At 40.2% G+C, this 21240-nt stretch overlaps 1 protein-coding gene across 1 annotated transcript in view; it reads right to left on the bottom strand.

Annotated features, from left to right (window-relative positions):
* Positions 1 to 5615: 5615 nt before the first annotated feature.
* NRK (Nik related kinase) overlaps positions 5616 to 21240 on the bottom strand; it is a 128717-nt gene continuing 113092 nt past the window's right edge. Inside the window, exons 26-31 of the mRNA XM_054996027.1 lie at positions 19181 to 19315; positions 17244 to 17344; positions 16268 to 16417; positions 12768 to 12927; positions 7787 to 7926; positions 5616 to 7270 (exon numbers count right to left, since the gene is read on the bottom strand). Coding sequence (XP_054852002.1) covers positions 7187 to 7270; positions 7787 to 7926; positions 12768 to 12927; positions 16268 to 16417; positions 17244 to 17344; positions 19181 to 19315 — 770 coding nt within the window. The 3' untranslated portion in view covers positions 5616 to 7186. The remainder of the gene's footprint in view (positions 7271 to 7786; positions 7927 to 12767; positions 12928 to 16267; positions 16418 to 17243; positions 17345 to 19180; positions 19316 to 21240) is intronic.

Raw genomic sequence — 21240 nt, 5'->3', positions numbered from 1 at the left:
CAAATTACTGCAAGGCAGGGACAAATTACTGATCCCAGATCTAGGCATGTTTCTATCTGTCCAGGAGAAAAAAAATCCGACCGTTCCTATAAATGTGTGCACTGCCCTTTTAATACCACTCTGCTTGGGATGCTCTGGTCTTCCTTCAGCACCCTAACTGAATTTAACACCAAACATGTTTATGCATTTTATAAAACAGAGAGTGTTTACATCTTTTTTTTTATTGATTGGCACCAAAGTAAGAGAACAGAATGAACACGTATCTTTCTTCAGAATACTGCTTTATTTTTGCTATTTAAAATCTACAATTTGAACATCCAAATAACTTTTAAAATAAAAAAATCTTGATAATGTACAGTGTGTAACACTTACTGTTCCTACTCCTTAAATTCACAAGTAGCACATTTTGCAAACAAAAAAGTGCATCACTTATTGCTTTCATTTTTTTTACAATAGAAAATTGCATATATCAGGAATTCCAGTAACAGGAAGCAGTTATTCTGGCATCAGTGTTGAAGGTCTCATACAGATGGTTTTGTTCTCTCCTTAAAGAATTTTTTAAAATACCTCCATTATTCAGTGCAATAACTGACTCTTAAAAAGGCAATAGATTAGTACAGATTACATTGAGAAGTCTGACACAAGAAGTCTAAAAAACATGGAAATGCTACAGGTTGTCTATCATCAAAAATGGCTTTGAGAATTCATCCATCTCACAATCCTCCTTATGTAATAAATACTATCTTGTGATCAATCCAGTCTCTTCTTGTAAACCCAATCTTATTCATGTTTACTCAGAAGTTAATCCCAGTAACTTCAACAGGACTTCCAAAGAAGTATGCATAAGACTGCAGCCTCAGTCAACATTCTCTAATCCCTTATGTGTTTTAATACTGCAAACCTAAACAGAATTATGCCCTTCTAAACCCACTGAAGTCAATGGGCTTAGAAGGGAGTAACTCTGTTTAGGACTGCACAATCAGATACTTTCCCAGTCAAACTACAGTTATGATTCTACCATTCAGTATTTCCTTTCCCTAATGAACAATCCACTTGCTTTCTACTTTCTCCTTATCAATGGCATTCATCTCCTTCACCAGTTCTCTCAACATTTTCAGACTTTCCCCTCCAGCTACTGATCCAAATCACCCTTCTCAGTCCTGCTGTTTCCAACTATTGCAATTAGAATAATAAATCTGAATTACTGGAGAATTTAATCCCTTGCTTAGGAAAACCAGCTAGGTTTCTTTTGATCATTGCTATGTTTACCCCATGGCAAAATAATATGAAAACATTCTCATTGCCCATCTATTTGTGGCAGCTGTTTCTTTCGTTTTGTATGTAAATTCTTAGAGATGCCTCTTTATTCTGCATCACTTATTCCAGAATAATGATCATTCCTTGATGGCCTTTATACTGTGTGGGCCATATTCATTATATTTCATACCATAGGTGGCATTACTGAAGAGGTTTCAGCTAATTGAACTCCAATGAATATTTAGTAATAGTGGCTGTTGAGAGAAAAATGAGTGTGTTAGTTTTTCAGAGATGACATTTAAAACTACACACTCCTGGTCCTCTTTGAAGGACTATTCTCTCTGTTTAACCAGAAAAAGACAGCTGTGAGATTCAGGCTTTGTCAGTGGTTTTCCCTCTGTCCCCTACAAAACTACAATTACTAGGGTTCCCGAGGGAGAATGAAGGACTATTAAATTGGTAGATCTACAATGTCAACATGCCATGAAATTATCGTGTCTGTGAATATGAAAAAGTGTATAAGGCATATTATGAGGTTGGCCAATACACATTATGGGATTTTGAATTGGTATATGCCATCAGTGGAGTGGGAACATCAGGGCATCTTTGGAACTTATATACAGATTACCAAGATGATATTCCAGAATGCAGTCATTGCCATTGTAAGAAAAACTGAAAGGAAACAAACCCTCAGGTTTGTTAGGATATTTACTTCCTCGTGGTAGTTTTGGGAAACTAGTAGCTATTATCCAGAACGGAGAATACTGGCAATATTTCAAAATGTACTGGCAGCTAGGAAAATGTTGGCTCAGCCCCCAAGAAGATATTACTGATTGGGGTATTGCAGAATACTTCAAGGACAGAACAACACTGTGGGATGCCGTGTTATGTGAAACAATATTATTTTGTGTACATCTTCATTAATCCTGACAGATGAAAAACCTATTTATGGCTCAAGTGATGTGTCCACAGCATAGGATACTACGTCCTTCAGCCCTAATCCTAATTATTCTATTTCATATGAATGGTTGTTACAGATTTTAGTGTGAGATGCTGATACACAGTTTGTTGCAACATTGTAACAATATTCGATTGCCAATTAAAAAAACAAAAAAGCTTCCCAGGTTACTACCATGTGAGCAGGACCTGGGAAATCTCACAGGGCAGCCACCCAGGCGTTGCTGCAATCCTTAAAAACTTAGTAGAGAAATATATTTGGGAAGTATCAGAAAAGACGACAGGGAAGACCTGTGTGTGTGTGTGTCCGTGCGTGCGTGCTCAAATGCACCCCAATGCTGAGGGGAAGGGGGGGGGGAAACACACTTCTCAACAGCATTGAACCAGAGGCAAATAGCTTGTGTGGAAAATGACACAGCAGAAAAGTCCATGTTCCAGAATCCCAGGACCTCTTAAAATTTTGCTTATGCGGTTACTGACAACATGCAAACAGATTTCCATGTCCAAGCAACACCACAATGATTTCCCCATGTTCTTTACAGACATACAACAGTTTTAACTAAACAACTGGTATTGTAAGAGAGTTCAGTTAACTATATGTTGTTCTACCTGGATAATTAGAGTTCTTCTTTAATAATCTGTTCCCTTTAAAAAAAAAATAGCATTGCCCAGGGCAATTCCCCAAAATATAGAAATTGGATACAGTTTTAGCTCATTATGTATTTTGAGAAAAAGGAGAACTCAAGAAATTCATTATTGTCCCTCATTAAGCCAAATGTTGAAAACAGAAACTCTGCAAGGTTCCCTTCCTGCCCCAATTATTCTGTCACTATAACTCAAAATTTGTCATCCCTCCAGGAAATGTTGCTTTTCAGTTTGCATGTAACCTGCGTAGTATCTGAGAGAACAAGAATCCTCAGTGCCTGAGTATCCCTTTGGGTGAAGATAAATGTACTTTTAAGTAAGAGCAGAGAGCTCCTTAACTAACATATGTATAACATGAGGACTGAGAGCAGCCCTCTGCTTCCGATATGTTTTTGGCTTTATTTTAGGACATCCTCCCCCCATGCATCCAAGCATATGTATCTGCTCTAAGGTTTGTCCAGCACTTTATTTCCAAATTCAGTTTTCCCCTCTAATTACATAGATTCTGAAATAGCTTCTGATATGGGAGGAGGGAAGAAACATTTTCCTGACTGACACAAGGGATAGCCAGTAGTCATTGCCAATCAGTGCTCCGCACAGCCAGGTCTAAGAAAGGATGGAAGCTGCTTCATTATTGACTTATGGGACTGACCTAGTGTGGTGTGCAAATCTGTTTTCTGCTCTGAACTAGAAGTACAGGCTCCTCTGGACTCTTAGATGAAAGCTTGTATATGCGTTAGATAAGTGGTGAACATGTTATCACAACAGCCTAACTGCCAAAATGGTGCCTGTCCATCTTCAGCCTTTGAAAAATGACTTACTAAGCAAAAGAGCTACAATACTCTTAAGATCCCTGACTCAAAATGGCTCTGGAAGCTCAAGGAACAGGGCACAGCTGTTTCTAGCCATCCTCCCCTCAGCCTGCCTAACATTTCCTGAACAAGAATGACAGTTACGACAGTTATTTCAGAAGAGATATGGACTAATGTTTTTATCTTTTTTGTGGAATTAATAACATTTTGTGTATGTGATAAAGGAAGAGACATGGAATTATAGTCAGAAGAAATATGATGCTACAGTCAGTGGCTATGCGGTTTAAGGTTTTAGCAAGCCAGACCCTTAAGCTTCCTCTGCCACTCCCTGCTGGGGCCAGCCTTCATCAGACACTGGCTAGTGTTAGCTGATCAAGGCCAAGTAGGAAGAGGAAGCCTAGTAACATGGAATCCCGATGCATTGAGGCATGCCAACATATTCAAGACTGATCTTGAATAATGTTTTCTAAACAGCTATTGTTTATCTTCACTGGTATACCTAAAGTACAAAGCTGTCATATACTCATGATCTGGATCCATGGTTAAGAATGTCTCAAGAAATTTCTCCAACATTAATCACTTTCCATTCTACAATCAATCTAAGCTTCACCTATTCCAAGCAAAGTGTTTTCTTTATGGATACCACGATTATGTTACACAAGGATGCTTCCAACTTTATTGACCACCATGCAACTAGATGCAATTTGCAGCTCACTAGGAGATCTGCACTCTACAGCTAAGCAATGAAGTATCCTGAATCTGTCCATTTACAAGTGACCTTGATGAACACTGGGAAGAGCTTAGATAAACATTCTTCATTCTTAACTATCAACTTACGGAAATGAAAAAAAAAAGCTTGCAAAGACAGGAATATTATCCCAGGAATTATTTCTGTGAAGCAATCCGCCAGAACACAAGACTCCCCATATTACATAAAACTCCAAGTTATAGATACTGCAGAGAATAATAAATGATCCACAGCTCAGCCTGTTGGTGGGAGATAATGATCTACAGAGAGCCAACAAACTTGAAACCAGTGGCAACCAAATGACTATAGAACATTAAGACTCTGCAAACTAAAGTTCCAATTATGTCCTTTAATTAACACTTAGAATATAATTGAAAGACTTAGAATGTGATCTACAGCATCCAAGATTCCTACACATACAACTCTATAAATATTTGATATATATCCTGTCCACACTGTCCAGAAGCAGTTTACACAGGCCAGATGAAAGAGGATGATTGCAAATCTGACATAAAGAACAGGAATACCAATGCACACGTTTTATCCTTCCTAGCCATTCCACAAATATCTCATAGTGACTGTCCTCAAACCAATCAATTTGGCTGCTTGGCCGTATGAAATAACAGAACAAGAACAGATACAAAATTTAATTATGCAAATCAAGATATCAGCTATGAATTCCTCTCTCATTATAAAACTGATGGAAGAAATAAGATGAAACCATCTGCCCCTTAGTTGTTTATCATTGTTTAGCTTCTGACAAAGTGAGCTGTAGTCTATGAAAATTCTTGCTCTTAAAATAAAATGTTAGTCCAAAGACTAAATCTTTATCACCCCAAATGGTTAAAGGTACAGAGCTCTCCCTGATCACTGTATTCCCTTACAAATTCCTTGTATTTTTGGATCTTTTAGACATGGACTAAAATTTGGTATCTTTTTCAAAGTAATCTGAAACTGTCGAAGGCTTTCACAGCCAGAGAACGATGGTTGTTGTGGGTTTTCCGGGTTGTATTGCCGTGGTCTTGGCATTGTAGTTCCTGATGTTTCGCCAGCAGCTGTGGCTGGCATTTTCAGAGGTGTAGCACCGAAAGACAGGGATCTCTCAGTGTCACTGAGAGATCTCTGTCTTTTGGTGCTACACCTCTGAAGATGCCAGCCACAGCTGCTGGCGAAACGTCAGGAACTACAATGCCAAGACCACGGCAATACAGCCCGGAAAACCCACAACAACCATAATCTGAAACTCTGCAATTACAGAATCGTCAAATATCCAGGCATAGTCTCTTGTAATGTGTAGTCTGCTACATTTTATGTTAAAGTCAATACTATATTTTAAATACCTTACTTAACATCAACCTCCCCCTTCCACCCCTAACCTGCCATAGATTATTTCTCTTGGATAAACATCTTTTGTATCAAGTTTTCAAATATACTACTAGGTAGTACATTTTATAGTGCTTTACATTTTCCAAAGCATTATACAAAATTTAGCTAACTAATGATTGTACATATGAATCTGAACACACAACACCAGAATAACTCAAGATATAAACCCCTGAGAATATAACTTCATGATGGAAAAGCAACACCAGTTTGTCATTAGAGAGTATGTCTATTGCTCAAATGCAAGTTATACAAAATGCCTGAAATGAATTGTTTTTTAAAGCTACTGGGTACAATCCATTGACAACTTTTCCTGTGTAAGCTTCACTGAAATAAGGCTCTGAACCGATTGCTGGAAGAAGTTCCCCATCATTTCCACCCCCCTGTCTCTTTGGGAAGCTTCTATAGCTATATTAGGAATGTATTTGTTAAACAGGATATGTTTGGGACAGAACATATTTACAAAGTTATATATATATATTTCTATTGTATCAGCATTTCCAGTAGAACTTGATCTTACACTTAAAATGAGTCATCCCATTTGACTTTTAAGAGCAATTTGGGTAGGTAAGATTTGTAGGACCTCTCTAAAAGGACTCCTTAGAAATACGTTTGGCGGTGACAGCAAACATGGCAAAAATCTGTCCTTACATATCCAAGGTTTAAATACCTAAGCTCTCCAAGGACACTAGGAGCAACAAATGACAATGGGTACATGGCACAGTTCACTAGGAAGTTCTCTTCCACAATTTCTTCTGCCCACTTACAAGCAATGAATGTGACACAAAAGCACTTCAGTTTTCATCCCATGCTTCTTCCAGGCAGCTCAGAGCAGCACACATTGTTCTCTCCTCCTCAACCTGAACCTCACAACAACCCTACGAGGTAATTTAGGCTTCAGAGTGTGTGCTTCTGGCCTAAAGTTGAGTTTCATGGCTGAGTTGGGATTTGAACTCAGGTCTCTCAGGTTTACTAATCACTGTATTATACTGCCTGTTTGCAATGCTATTGCTTCTAGGATGAAGACTGAACTATCTGATGAAACAAGAATTAATTTAACATTGTGGGTTCCAGTTCACACAGCAAGACATATACACTCGTAGTAAACTTACATATTGCTGTCTAAAATAAAAACCATGAGGAACATGACAGCATTACAATATTTGTGCAAAAACATCTGTGCATACTTCATATAGGGTGCTTGCTGCATCTGTCATATAGTCAACTTTCTTGATTGCCTGCTTGATCTTCTAAAATAATTAACATTATTATATGGCAAATCTTGAACAGGGAATGCACAACTGAAGGATGGTATAATGAACTCTTCCTTTCCTGGAGAAAATGTGCAAACTTCTATAAACTAAGCTTGTAGCTAGTGAGAGCTTTACCAATTGAATAGTATGTTCTGTCCAAGTGTCATAAAATAAATTTGACTGCTGCCTCCAGATTGTATAGATGCGAAGAATACCTTGAGTAGAAAAAAAACCACGAATGTTAATATTTCTTTATAATTATGGAAAGGTAACTGAGTTCGTCTATCACAATAAAAATAAATATTAGTCTTGTGGCACCTTAAAGACGGTCTGTGTGTCGTGCCCTCAAGTCATAGCTGACTTATGGTGACCCCTAGCGGGGTTTTCATGGCAAGAGACAATCTGAGGTGGTTTGCCATTTCTTGCCTCTGCAACCCTGGTCCAATTACTAACCAAGGCCGACCCTGCTTAGCTTCCGAGATCTGATGAGATCAGGCTTACCTGGGCTATCCAGGTCAGGGCACCTTAAAGATTAGCAAGTTCTTATTCTAGCATTAGTTATTGTGGACTTAAGCCCACTTTATTAGAAAACAGATGCTGCAGCAACTCTTGCTAAGGACCATCATCTTGCATCGGCAGTTCAGCACCACTGCTGGATGCTCATTCACTCACAAGGACCCCACAGATCCTTTTTTACTTTACTTGCCATGCCTGAGTTTTGCGCCCCATACCTTATCATTCCTTTCACACAGAAATTTCAACTTCTGTGCTTTCTTGTGCATAAACACTCCTTCCAGGTTTCCCGTCTCCACAGAACGCAGTTCAATAGCTTTCTCTCCCCAACCCATAACTTGGTTGGATTGAAGATATGCTAAAACAAAAAAAAAACACATTTGGAAGAGTTAAGGAAAACAACATACAGGGACATATGCAAAGTACTCTTCTGCTAGCTAGACTCTGGCAGCTTCTTTTCTTTTTCTAGTTGCAGCCAAAATTCCATCAGACAGACAGACAGACAAAAAAAGAATTTAGGAATCTGTAAGTTTGTCCTTTCAGGTGACTTCCTGCCTTGCCTCATCTCTCATTTCCTTTGTGATTAAAGCTGACAGTATTCTAGGTTAGCAGAAAGAAAGTAAGTAGAAGAAAGACAACAATGATAATGCCAGCTGGGTGGCTCACTGCTCAACATCTGTTGCTTCCTAGTAGACATGGACACAAATATCACCCATTTGGTACTTGTTCCATCATTTTTCAGCTCCAACTATTCCATTTGGTATTTCCTTTGGATGAGCTTGGTTCATGTCAATGCACTCACAATGCACATTTGGAGGAGTTTTATACCCATTCAGTACATATTACCAGGGCTTTTTTTCTGGGAAAAGAGGTGGTGGAACGCTCAAGCAGCAAGCCACTTTGGAATTTGGGTATTTAAACACGTTGGTATGCTCCTTAATGATTTGGGAATCTTTATGGAGCACACCGAAGCTCAAGGCAGCACTTTTCTTGCCATTTGCAAAAGGCAACAAAAGAGTTGCTTTCAAAAGCCAGCTGCTTTTCAGCTGATGGGAGGGGAATCTCCTTCCCCTCAGCTGAAAAAAGCTGCAAGCTTTGAAAGCAGCAACAGTTTTCTTGCATGGCAAGAAAAATGTTGCTGCTTTCAAATGCCCCTACTTTTTTCAGCTGGGAGGGGGAGGAGGAGGGGGGGTCTCTCCTCCCTTTCCCCTCAGCTGAAAAAGCTGCCAGCAATTCCCAGTCTTTGCCCTCTTCTATTTTACAGAATGAAGTCAGGTCCTCCCTCAATATCTTCTTCTCTAGGTTGAACATACCTAGTTCTTTCAGCTTCTCCTTGTAAGGCTTTTCCAAATCTCCAAATATCTTATTTGCACTCATCTGAAGTTGTTCCAATTATTCTTCATCATTCTTAAAGTGCACCACCCAGAACTGGACACAGTACTCTAGATTAGTGGTCCTCATCTGGTGGTACATGCTCCACCAGTGGTACACAGAAGTATTCTGGGTAAGACTAAGAGTTTTCATAATAATTACTAAGAAATCGCTCTTCCTCAATCTCCCTGGTGACCCATAAGTATGATGTGCTGATTCCTGCTGACTTCATCTGCCACAGGTTATCATCTGTGATCTTTTGACATGCTAATAGTAACCTTTGATACCCACTGTTGCTCCTAATCCCTTGTACCTCCTGCCTACCAGCAAAGGTCTTTGATGTGCTGCATCTTGCTGACCCTAATTGCCTTGGATTATCCATTAAAGCCACAACAATAAAATTTACTCCCAATAATAATACTGCAATGTTTATGTTCTTAAAACTTACTGTAAATAACCAATATAATAACAAAATACTGGTAAATATATAAATGCCCTTCTTGGAAAAAATGAGCCTTTTGTTTCAATCATCATGGGACCCAGATTCTTTGACAAGAGTGATCGATAGGATATCAGATATGAACTGTTGAGAACCACTGGTCTAGGTGAGGTTTGACTAGTGCTAAGTACAGCAGCACTATAACTTCTCATTATTTGGATACTATGCTTCTATTAATGCAGCCTAAAATCTCATAACATAGACAATTCAGGAGTTCTTCCTGGAAAGTGGTGTTATGATCTATCAATGAAGAATATGACAGCGCCCCTGCTTCCTAGCATAAGCCTAGCTAAAAAGTCATTTTATTTCCCACAGGGACCATAATGCTGTGGGCCAGAGGAAGATGGGGTGCTATGGATCTCTAACAGGAAATTCTCAGTATCCTCATTAAACTGCAATTCCCAGATCGTCACATAGTGTTAGAAAGATATTGTATTACATTGTCAAAGCTAAAAATAACATTCTGTCCGTGCAGTCCTAAGCAGAGTTACTCCAGTCTAAGCCTACTGAAATCAATAGGCTTAGATTGGCGTAACTCTGCTTAGGATTGCACTGTATGAGTTTGTATCTGCCTGGGCTAGCCTCCCTCCATGTCCATGGGGTAAGCTGCACATATCTGTGCAGTATCCCACTAGCACAAGACTTACCTTGCCTGGTCTACTGTTCAACCATCCAGGGATCGATGTGCCCTGGGCTAGCTGATAGCTGTCTTCCTATAAATATACATCCAAGACTGTTTTCAGGGATTTGAGCCTTCAGTCATTAATAATGAAGAAGGCAAGAGCTGAATGCCCCTTGACCAAGGTGAGGGACAGGGGATCCTGAAATTCTAACTAAGAAAGTGCTTCTTTTTACTAAGATTCTTCTCTAACGAAGTAAATTGGCTTCTGATGGCTGCAAGTAGCCTGTTCCTGTGAATATGTAAACAGATTGTGAACAGCCAAACAGCGCATGGCTGTTCACTACTGGCGAACAGGAAGTGTGCCCAACTGGCAGGTGTTCAATATCCTATAAGGAATTGCAGGAAGGCAATTTTGTAAATCTCTCCACTCCAAATTCCCTTCCCTCCATTTTTAATATTATTATTCAGAAGCCAGAGCAGGCTGATTTCCCCTCTCCCTCACCTTCTTTTAATTGACTCTCAGATGCTGCCAACATTTCATGCTCCAGGAGCATATTCAGGGGTTCTCTTACTTACTATACACTTCTGGGTACCCCATAAGCATGTACCCTCTACCTTGACTGTGAGAGGCCTGGTTTTGTTAGTATCATGACTGGCATGGGGACTAGCCACTTTACTATTAGATACAGAGATTCTTGAATTTACTTGGGGAGAGGAAACATTTTGGGTGAGAGGGCTGGATAGCTACAGATCATATCTCATTTCAGCCACTGTCACCTTTCTCAGCGGCTGTAAAAGACAAGATCATTCAGATGCAATGATAAACCAAAATTCCAAATCACAATTTGGACAATTCTGGTTTGGTTTTGTGTCTGAATAATCAAACCCTTGTTTCAATTAGGACATCAAGCCAGAAGTGGTTTGAAGATGATTTGCAAGTAATGGTTTGGACAAATCATGGTTAGTCTTTATATCTGAATAATCATATCATTGATTGGGATGATATCGGGTGGGAGGTGGGTAGGGAACCAATGAACAACAAATACAAGCTCTCCCAACCACAATTTGTTTTCAGTGTTTGGGACACAAAGCACACTCTGAAAGGCAAACTGTGGTCAGCACAAATTACAGATTATTAGTCACACTGGAATTATGTGCAACTGTCTTGGATGAAACATGTTTATAGATCTGTAGCTTTTTTCAGTTCTCATCCTTGAGCAGAGGTGGTATTTGTAAAATATTGCTTGAGAAAGAGTTACCCTTGAAACACATTTGTTTGTTTGGACATTTGTTGCTGCTATTTGACACTTCCTGTTACTTTGGATCTTACTACTTGAGTGTCAACTGACTCCGTTTCTACAATTCTGTGCTCACTGTTTCCTTCAAAGACCACACGTGCATCAGTACCACTTTGGAGAAAAACACTGTGCTTTATAAATAAGAAAAATCAAATGTTCTGCCATTCTAAAAAGCACACAGCTTCTTCCTCTGGCTAGAAAAATAGCATTCCCTGTACCTTCCAAGCCTTTCTGTGGAGTGCTCTAGCCTCCCAGGAACTTTTTAATCTGGCTTCCAAACAGGTTCGATATTCACAGTCAGGATTTTTCTTCAGTAACTCTTCCCAGGTAATGGTTCTTTTGTCTTCAAGAGTTTCACACTGTGCTACTAATGCTAGATTGTGGGATGTGGGGACTTCAGCATCAGATATACAGTGTTAAACATTGATGTGGCGCAGAGGAGAATTGCCTTGACATGTGTTAATTATAACTTGCCGCTCTGGGTTTTTTGCAGGAAAGGGAAAGAGCAATGACTGAGATGCCAAGGAGGAACCAACATATGGTACCCTGCTTTGCTTTGAGAAGGCAGAACCTATTTTTCAAACAGGACTTAGCATCATGGTGCTTTTGCTTTTCAGCTCGGAAACAGGACAAGCCTGGCAGCCATCCAAACCAATCTTCCATGAGTGTTTAAGAACATTAGCAAATATGCAACCAACAACCCCTTTTGCTCTAAGCAAGACAAGGCCATGGTGAATGGCATGCTGTGAGAGGATCGAAGACACAGATGGATCTCATGCTCCCAAGCGTGTGCGTGCGTGTGGAGGGGGGAGCTTCTCATTTTTCTCTGTTTTCCCTGCTGCATCTCTGCTGCTGTCTCATACTCATAGTTCTGACAGCAAGAATCAGAGAAAGTACTACTGTAAAGAGTTTGCTCGGCAGCGAGATATGAACCTCCCCCTCCCCCCAGCTTGCATTAACCCACATTGGAAAATGCTATCTAGAAGGCTGCAGTCAGCGTGTTTGTTTTATTTGCAAGTATGCAGTAGACACACTGGGACACTGGCTGGGGAAATTAATGGGGGTAAGCTTGCCATGGTAGGACGGAGTCACTAAGGACCAAAACAGATGCAATGCTGGGAGTTCCATGTGTGCAGCTACTTTAAAAAAGCAGCAGGCACTTAGGAGCCAAACCAGATGTGACAGTGGCTGCAGATTCTCCACATGGCCGCCATCGCCATTTTAAAATCAGTTGCAGTTCTTTAAAAATTACTTTGAGACTCTGATCCAGATCACAGCTCTCGTCTCCCCTGTGTACTGCTTGGCAGTACAAATCAGTCTAGGTCCTAGAATGGCTCTTCAGCATGAGTTTGTGTGCTCAGTTCTTTGTTGTTGTTGTTCCTTTGCACACACATTCTTTGCATACATACCTACAGAGGCAGGCATTTCTCCCCACTGTAAAACATTTTCCTTTGAGAAATGTCCATAGATGTTTATGTAGACTCCTTCATCTTCATAGGTGAGCAGAAGTTCCATTCCACTGGTGTTAGGGAGTATGATAATGGCATGTGGATGTATATTCCCCTGGATCTGGAATAATATTTATTATGATTTATATCATGAAACAGTTTTGGTTAAGTATAGTTCTTCAGGCTAGATATCCTGGCAGAACATTAAAACCAACAGAATCAGAGATACCTGGAGGGGGTGGGGGTGGGGTGGGGGGAGACTTACCTCTATGAAAAAAATGCCAAGCTACTTTTTGCAGATCAACAGTGCAATCCTAAACAGAGTTACAGTGTTCCAAGGCCACTGAAGTCAATGGGCTTAAAGGTTACAACTCTGTGTAGCACAGCACTGCCAGAGATGAATGAAAAGAAGTACCTTTCAGAACCCAGACTATATAATTTGCTAGTTACCATGAAGAAAGAAGTTTTAAAAATCTTTCATTAAATATCAGGCTATTGATTGCTCAGCAGTCACTCAATATTTCACTTGCATTCTGTCAGTCTCATGTGGTTACCAGAACCCAAAGATCAGTTTGGACACAATAAGACTAGTTGCTGGCATTATAAAAATATTATAACCCCTACTTCAGTTTCAACTTTACTTAAAACAATGGCAAATAATAATACAAAACAAACACCATCAAAATGATATAAAAGCATTTTATAGCATTAAAGACAAGAAGACAGTAAAACTACATAACAAAGAATAAACAAAGATTACTTAACTGGTGAACACCTTTTTACTATTTTGCTCTTAATTTTTGTGCCAACATGACACACACTTGCTGAATATTAAAAAGCTTTGCATTATAATGTGTTAGAACTCATTTGCTGTCTTATTATCTGACCAAAATCATTTCTCTTCAAAGACTGAAACTAACCACTTGGATGGTAAAATTGATCTTAGAAGGGTTTGGTGACAGGGGAGGAATGACTTAACTTGGCTCCTACGTTTTAAAAAGCCCTCTGACTGCATTTGATTTGCTACTAGCTAAATCAGACATGACTCAGAGATAAGAAATGTATGCATTAATATTTTGCTAATACACTCAGGATGTATGGCATATATTTTAAAAAATGACATCTAAACTAACAAATCTGTAAACAATGTAATAATACAGGAAAGCACTCACAACTACACAACCATTACCATACAGTTTCACTGCGATACCTGCCTGGATGTAATAGTTTTAATATACTTAATATGTACAGTGTTTATTTCATCATATGTCTCTTGCTATCACTCCCTCTCTTGACTTTACAGAAGAATAGCAGTTCTTTCATTTTTGTTTCTATTGCATTAATAACTTGTTCCTCAAGAAAATTAAATGATAATGATAAAGAATATAAAACTCAGACAAAGTTTGGCACATCTCAGTCCCAATAGCTGTGCGGGTTAGTAATCTTGCTTTTGAGTGAACTGCTCTAAGGTCATTCAGAGTTTTACATACAATGTGCATTAAACCACAGACACGCACCAAAGGACAAGAAACAATGTTTAAAACCTGATCAATGCCTATTCTGCTCATATCCTGAAAACCTCATGTTTCACATCATAAAAGATTCAAAGAGTTTTAAACAATTTCTGATCTAGTTTCAAAGGCCAATACACTTCCTGAGAAAGAGAAAGGTTTTGTGGTAAGCACACATAAAGGTAGAATTTGTTGTAAGAAATCTAACAGGAAAAAATCTGTCTGCAAACAGACCTAGCTCCTATGGTGCAGAACCAGCAAGAAGATTATTCTTGACATCTAATTAAATTATGAGGTCTCTCGGCAATTAGTGCATTCCTGGGAAGACGCAACTCTCTTTTCATTTTCATGAACTGCAAAGATGCATGCAAGTTTCCTCCAAAAAAGAACTGAAGTTCTGCCCCACACAGCACCACAAATGAATTGTAAAAGAATCACGGAAATTTTACTTGCCAAACCTAATGTACCCAGGCCAAGCATGGAGTCTGGTGTCTCTGCAGCCACTATCCGTAATACTAGAATGGGTATCCAGAGTCGGAGAGCAATTTTAATTCGTTGTCTTGGTATTATTTGCATGAGCAATTGAAGCGGGGAACAGAGAGCAAAAGAGAAAGGAAGCTAAACAGCAAATGTGCCCAAATTCAATTTGTTGGCTTTCAAAAGCAGACTAGAATGCTAGCACCAGACCTTCCTACTTCCAGAAGAGAATTATCTAGTCTATCAAATTTGCTACCCCTCCAGTAACAAAGAGCTCGAACAGCTACAGCCTAGTGCAGTGACACATTTATTTCAGAATCTGTACTCTGTGGGGAAAATGTATTTTTAGTTCACTCTATCTTATGGTGGATGAATGAACACAAATAGAGTCACGGCTCTCCTATGGGAGCCCCCATATTGAGGGGGCTCATCTGGGAAATACTGCTTCTCATGTACATAATTAAATGGGAGTTTGCTGCAGAAGAGGACCCCCTTTTCTGTGAGACAATCACCTTCTCCTTGTATTACTTTTGCTCAGTAACTAAACTGCATGCACAGAGAGCAGTGGAACCAGCTTCGATTTATAAAGCTGCTGTCCATGGTGAACAGCATGACCATGCATGGAGACGCAAGCTTAAATATGCCGCTTTGAACCTCCATAGAAAGGATCTCATACAGGGACTCTGTTAACTTCCTTGTGCTTGTGGAATGGAAAGAGGTGCAGCAGTTCAGGCTGCGAAGGCATTCAGCAACAGTTGCAGAAGAAAAGCCAAGGTGAATTTCAAGGGTAGAGAGTGGCTGAGTTCAGAAGCTTTGCCTTCTCCATCCCTCACGACTGTTAAATTTAATAAATAAAATACATCAGCAACCTGCCGGGGCCGCAAAACGACAGCCACCTCAAAATACAAACAACCCATACAAGTCAAAATAATGAAGCATAACTTCTTTAAAAATTGGGTAATCACCCCAAACGTTAAGTCATTAATGAATTCCTATACCAAGATTTCACTTGGATAGAGGAACACGGAGCTTCTGAAAGACTGACACAGGCCAGATTTCCACGTTATGCAACCAATTCATTGTTTTAAACCTGACAATGGCTTTTTCCCTGCTAGGGTTCCAGACCCATTTTTGTAATGAACCTATTGAGGCTGGGGGAGGAAGTGCCTGGAGGCAAAAATGGCAGGCATCAGAAGAGTTAAGCGCGCCTCCTGCTGTCTACCACATCTCCATGGCAGATCACTTCCTCTCAGTGTTGCTTTTACTGAGAAAAAGCAGCTGTCAGGGTTTAAAAAAGATGAGTTGACCTCATAAAGTGTAGTTCCAACTTCAGCAGCTCACCTGTCTTTTAGCTTATACCCTATGTTTCCCTTGAAAATTGCACAGGTTGAAAAGCTCGTTGAAAATGTCATGTTTTTTAATGACATCCTGAGGAAGAAAGAAAACATTCCGTTGTAGAATGCAGGCTCTTACATGAGTTGGTAGGTACAGGTCATACACTGAGCCGGAGTCTACATCAATAGCATGAAATCCGATTGGTGAGCCATAGATTACTTTTAACCTCTGTCCATTTTCAACTGTCAAATCGACCAACAGTGGCTTTTGATGAAGCACTGTGAAGGACTGCAAAGAGAAAAATCACATGTTGCAGAGTCTTTCTGGTTATTAATTCATAATTGAAAAGATGATTGATTAGTATTGTTCTTTTTTTATAAACAACAGATGCAATCATGAAGTCAGGTAAGCACTTATATCCCAAGTCATACTATCAGAACCAACACTTTACCAATACCCAATGCGCTCACCCAGTTCCCCTTGGAGACCAGGTTTCCAATTCAATCCAGTGTGTTCAAATAAAACTATGATGTGGGCAGGGCTTTTTTTCTGGGAAAAGAGGTGGTGGAACTCCGTGGGTTGCCCTCGGAGAAAATGTCACATGGCTGGTGGCCCCGCCCCCTGATCTCCAGACAGAGGGGAGTTTAGATTGCCCTCGGCACTACTTGGCGGCGTGGAGAGCAATCTAAACTCCCCTCTGTCTGGAGATCAGGGGGTGGGGCCACCAGCCATGTGACCATTTTCAAGAGGTTCCGGAACTCCGTTCCACCGCGTTCCTGCTGAAAAAAAGCCTTGGAGATGGGCAAATGTGCTTTATAGACATCAAGGGTATTTATACTACTTGAACTGTCCTCTCCTAAAGAATTAAAGGAATTATCATTTAATAAGTTTTGGAGAATTATCTGTTAGAAATCTCTACTTCCCTTTTCAGGAACTAAAGTTCCCAGGATTGCCTTGGGAGAGAGGATGACAATTAAACCAGGTTTGTAGGAGGCAAATTTCTCCACAAATTGTCAGCAGTTGCCACAAGAACATGTGCAGAATTCTCAAACAAAAATATGGAAATTAAGTTGATTAGAGTTCAGTAAAATTTGAATATCTTATATTAACTCACCTTAAAGGCCATAAATTTATGGTACGGTTTGGGAGCCCAGGCATAGACCTCAACTGAATTTTTCACAGCAATCACAAGAAATTTGATCCTCTCATATTTCACTGGAAAATATTTTTTTTAAAAGCTAGTTACAGAAAGTAACCACAATCTAAAATACTTTACACAAATCAAAAGAACACAGCTGAATATATTGCATTCTATTTCATGGCTTGGGAGCATAACAGTCTACAACCTATTGCAGGACAATCAATACCCTGGGATAAAAACCAAAGACTCTTGTGATGCCTTGAAAATATATCAGCTATATTGTGGAAGAAGATTCTGACACCTACTGTAAGACTCTTAGTTGTTTTGACTGCAACACACTAACATGGTGGGAAGTGCCATCAAGTCATCGCTGACTTATGGTGACCTCTGCTGGGGTTTTCAAGCCAAGAGATTAGCAGAGGTGTAGCTCTCAAATTTATTATGGGATAGAATTTCTTGGACTCCCTTCAACCCCTATTTTTAAACATAGGAGGTTGAACCAGATAGTCACCAGTCACCTAGTAAACAGGCCATGTAACTATGTCAATACATTATCAATAGAGATAATGGAAATAATGTCAGGCAGGGCTTTTTTTCTGGGAAAAGAGGTGGTGGAACTCAGTGGGTTGCCTCGGAGAAAATGGTCACATGGCTGGTGGCGGCGCGGAGGGCAATCTCAACTCCCCTCTGTCTGGAGATCAGGGGGCGGGGCCACCAGCCATGTGACCATTTTCAAGAGGTTCTGGAACTCCATTCCCCTGCGTTCCTGCTGAAAAAAAGCCCTGATGGCAGGGCTTTCTTCAGTTGGAGGGAATCCATCCTTCTGCCGCATAAATGCAGATTATTTGTATCAGTATATGAATCTGGCTGAAACACTGTTGAGTATCTTGTTCATATGGCAGTTATCATATTTCAGAGCTCACAACCCTGGAACATGGACTGTGCAAACAAATCCTTAAAGAGAGTGCCTTCTCTCTTATGTCCCATCACAATCTCCACACTCAGCATTACTATCTGCATTGCTTACAGTCGCTACGTCAGGGATCGGTAAAATCCTTAGGGGAGAATAGATGAACTAAGGCACATTAAACAGATCTAGCGAACGGGACAAATAGGAAAACAATCATGACATCACAGGATGATATCACAGCCACCACGACTTCTGATGCAATCATCATTTAGCCCAGAAGTGGCCCTTTAACCAGTTTTCAACAGCTTTGAAAGGAATCAGAGCGGCAAGTTGTGCTCATGATGAAGCTAATGTAGGACCACTTTTCAAGGTGGACAATTCAGATCAATTTTTCATTGCGGATTCTCAGGTTTGGACCAGGAACCTTTTGACCAAGGCTCCCGAGTATGATGAGTACTCATGCCTTTTCAGCACATAAGGGAACACAGGTGAGCAACATCAGTCGCTGGGATTGGCAGGCAGTATGAAGACAGTGTAGCATAGCAGTTAGAGCTTCATACTAAGAAAGGAGAAGCTCAGGGTTCAAACCCCCATTCAGCCATGAAGCTTGCTGGGTGACCTGGAGCCAGGCACTCTCACTCAGGGTAACCAACCTCACAGGGTTGTTGTGAGGGTAAAACAGAGGAGAGAAGAATTTGGTATGTTACCCTGAGCTCTCTGAAGAAACAGTGAGACAAATTTACATAGAAAAATAGACAGACAGGCCAGCTATACTAAAGATACCAGAGATCTGGCCTTCAATCTTTGTTCAACAGAGCAGTCATCTTCTGCCAAGCTTCCAGTTAAATATCCACTTTCAGCCACAAACTCTAAGTGAGAATAATCCTGGGTTGGGATATGGCTCCCCATGGCCCCAGACCAGTATGACATTCTCTCAGACTTCATTCAAACACCGCAAATGGGCCTTCTGTGGACCTTGAGGAGTAAGAGGAAGACTCACCAACTTTGTAGTGTGTGCAGCTTTCCAGATCACCCACTGGCACCCAGCCTTGCCGCTTCTCCACCTCAGGATCATTCCTCAAAATCTTGTTCCGCAACCAGGATAAATAATACACCCGTAGCTTATTCTTTTTGCCTAATATTAGTTGGAACAGAAGCAGAAACTGAGTATTTATTTATTTAGTTACTTCTATATTCAACTGTGCCTAGAAGGTTGTACTTCAGTTCCTTGTTGCTGCCTCGCTGATATGGCAGGAAGTGGGAAGGCGACTGGAACTTGCTTTGTACCTCAGACATAATGTGGCATGATGCTCATATGAACATATGAAGCTGTCTTACACGGAGACCAGCCACTGCCCCATCTGTTTAGTGTAGTGGTTAAGATTGGCAGGACTCTAATCTAGAAAGCTGGGTTTGATTCCTCCTTCTCCACTTGAAGCCAGCTGGGTGACCTTAGGTCAGTCACAGCTTCTCAGAGCTCTCTCAGCTCCACCCACCTCACAGGGTGATTGTTGTGAAGATAATAACACTTTATAAACCTCTCTGAGTGGGCGTTAAATTGTCCTGAAGGGTAGTGTATAAATCAAATGTTATTATTGTTGTTGTTGTTATTGTCTAGTACTGTCTACTCTGACTAATAACGGCCCTCCAAGATCTCTACCAGAGGTCTTCCCAGCCCTTCTGCCTCAGATATTTTAACTTGGAGATATTCGCCACACAGGTTGTAGATAGCCACCTTTTTACTTACCACCAACCAAAAGAACCACATTTACTTCCATGCCTAGCATGAGACATATGCTGCCTTTCCAACCAAAATAGGTCTCTAAGACATTGAACAACAGGTATTAAAACATTAAAATAAATTAAAAATATGTGGAATTACCAACTTGAATGGATCATTGCCATTCTATGCTGCCTGATTAAGAGTTCCAGGTAAACAACAACGGGTGGCCCCGGTACCAATATGAAACAAAAACAACCAAACCGGGACTCAACAATCTTTGGAGCCGAAATATATTCAAATTTTTGTGTTATAAAGTGCGAACAGTGCAATAAATACAAACATAAATACAAAATACGTTATACAAAATTTTGAAGTGCCAAGATACAAAGTCCAAGCATATATACATATATCACAATGTTTCTGTTGTCCGGAATCGTCAGAAAAAATTTTTTGGAAAAATTTTTATAAAGTGCTAGTTGCCAGTTGCCAGTACATCAAAGGGAGCCGGTAGGTAGGGAGTTGTGCACCGTACTTATATATTCACAGTCCATAGATATAAATGTAATTAGACGAACGCCGACGGGGGTTTGCTTGCAAATATCATTAACCCGTTTCGTGAGTACTGAGACTCACTTCCTCTTGGGCTTAAGGCGATTCGGACTGGTCATACTGTAAGAAAAAATTAATTATAAATGTCTAGCAACAATTACAATAAAATGAAAAATAAAAAGGCAATATCACTTACAGTATGTTACAAGCACTGTTTGTATTTATTGCACTGTTCGCACTTTATAACACAAAAATTTGAATATATTTCGGCTCCAAAGATTGTTGAGTCCCGGTTTGGTTGTTTTTGATTAAGAGTTCCATGCAACTTGAAAGCCTGCATACTGTTTTTAAACTAAAAGTCTGTGTCCCTACCAGGGGTACTAAATGGCATCAAAGGGCACAGTCTTGGTCCTTGTTTGTAAGCCCATTGAGTGACTGCCCGACCTCTGCCTCCAATGTGGAGTACATCTTTACTTTATCACTAGACATTTGTGCTTTTTAAAACCTGCCCCTTTAAGGCAGTACTATTCACCCTACGTGTTGCAGACAGCCGCATTTACAATTACCATCAACCAAAATACCACATTTACTTCCATGCCTACCAGACAGCTTTTCCATTCCACTGTGGCAGCTGTTTCAAGGTAGAAACCAATAGTTAATCACAGCTTATATCAAGCAAGGGCCTTGCTGACCATCCTGAAACATGGGGTGGGTGCTACATTGCGGAACAGTGCTCAGAAGAGACACAGGTCAAAGTCAAAGAACCACTGAGTTAGTATCATTGCGGG

This window comes from Eublepharis macularius, chromosome 13, assembly GCF_028583425.1.
Source record: "Eublepharis macularius isolate TG4126 chromosome 13, MPM_Emac_v1.0, whole genome shotgun sequence".
Lineage (NCBI taxonomy): Eukaryota > Metazoa > Chordata > Lepidosauria > Squamata > Eublepharidae > Eublepharis > Eublepharis macularius.
This window is presented reverse-complemented; position numbering and strand designations above follow the sequence as displayed.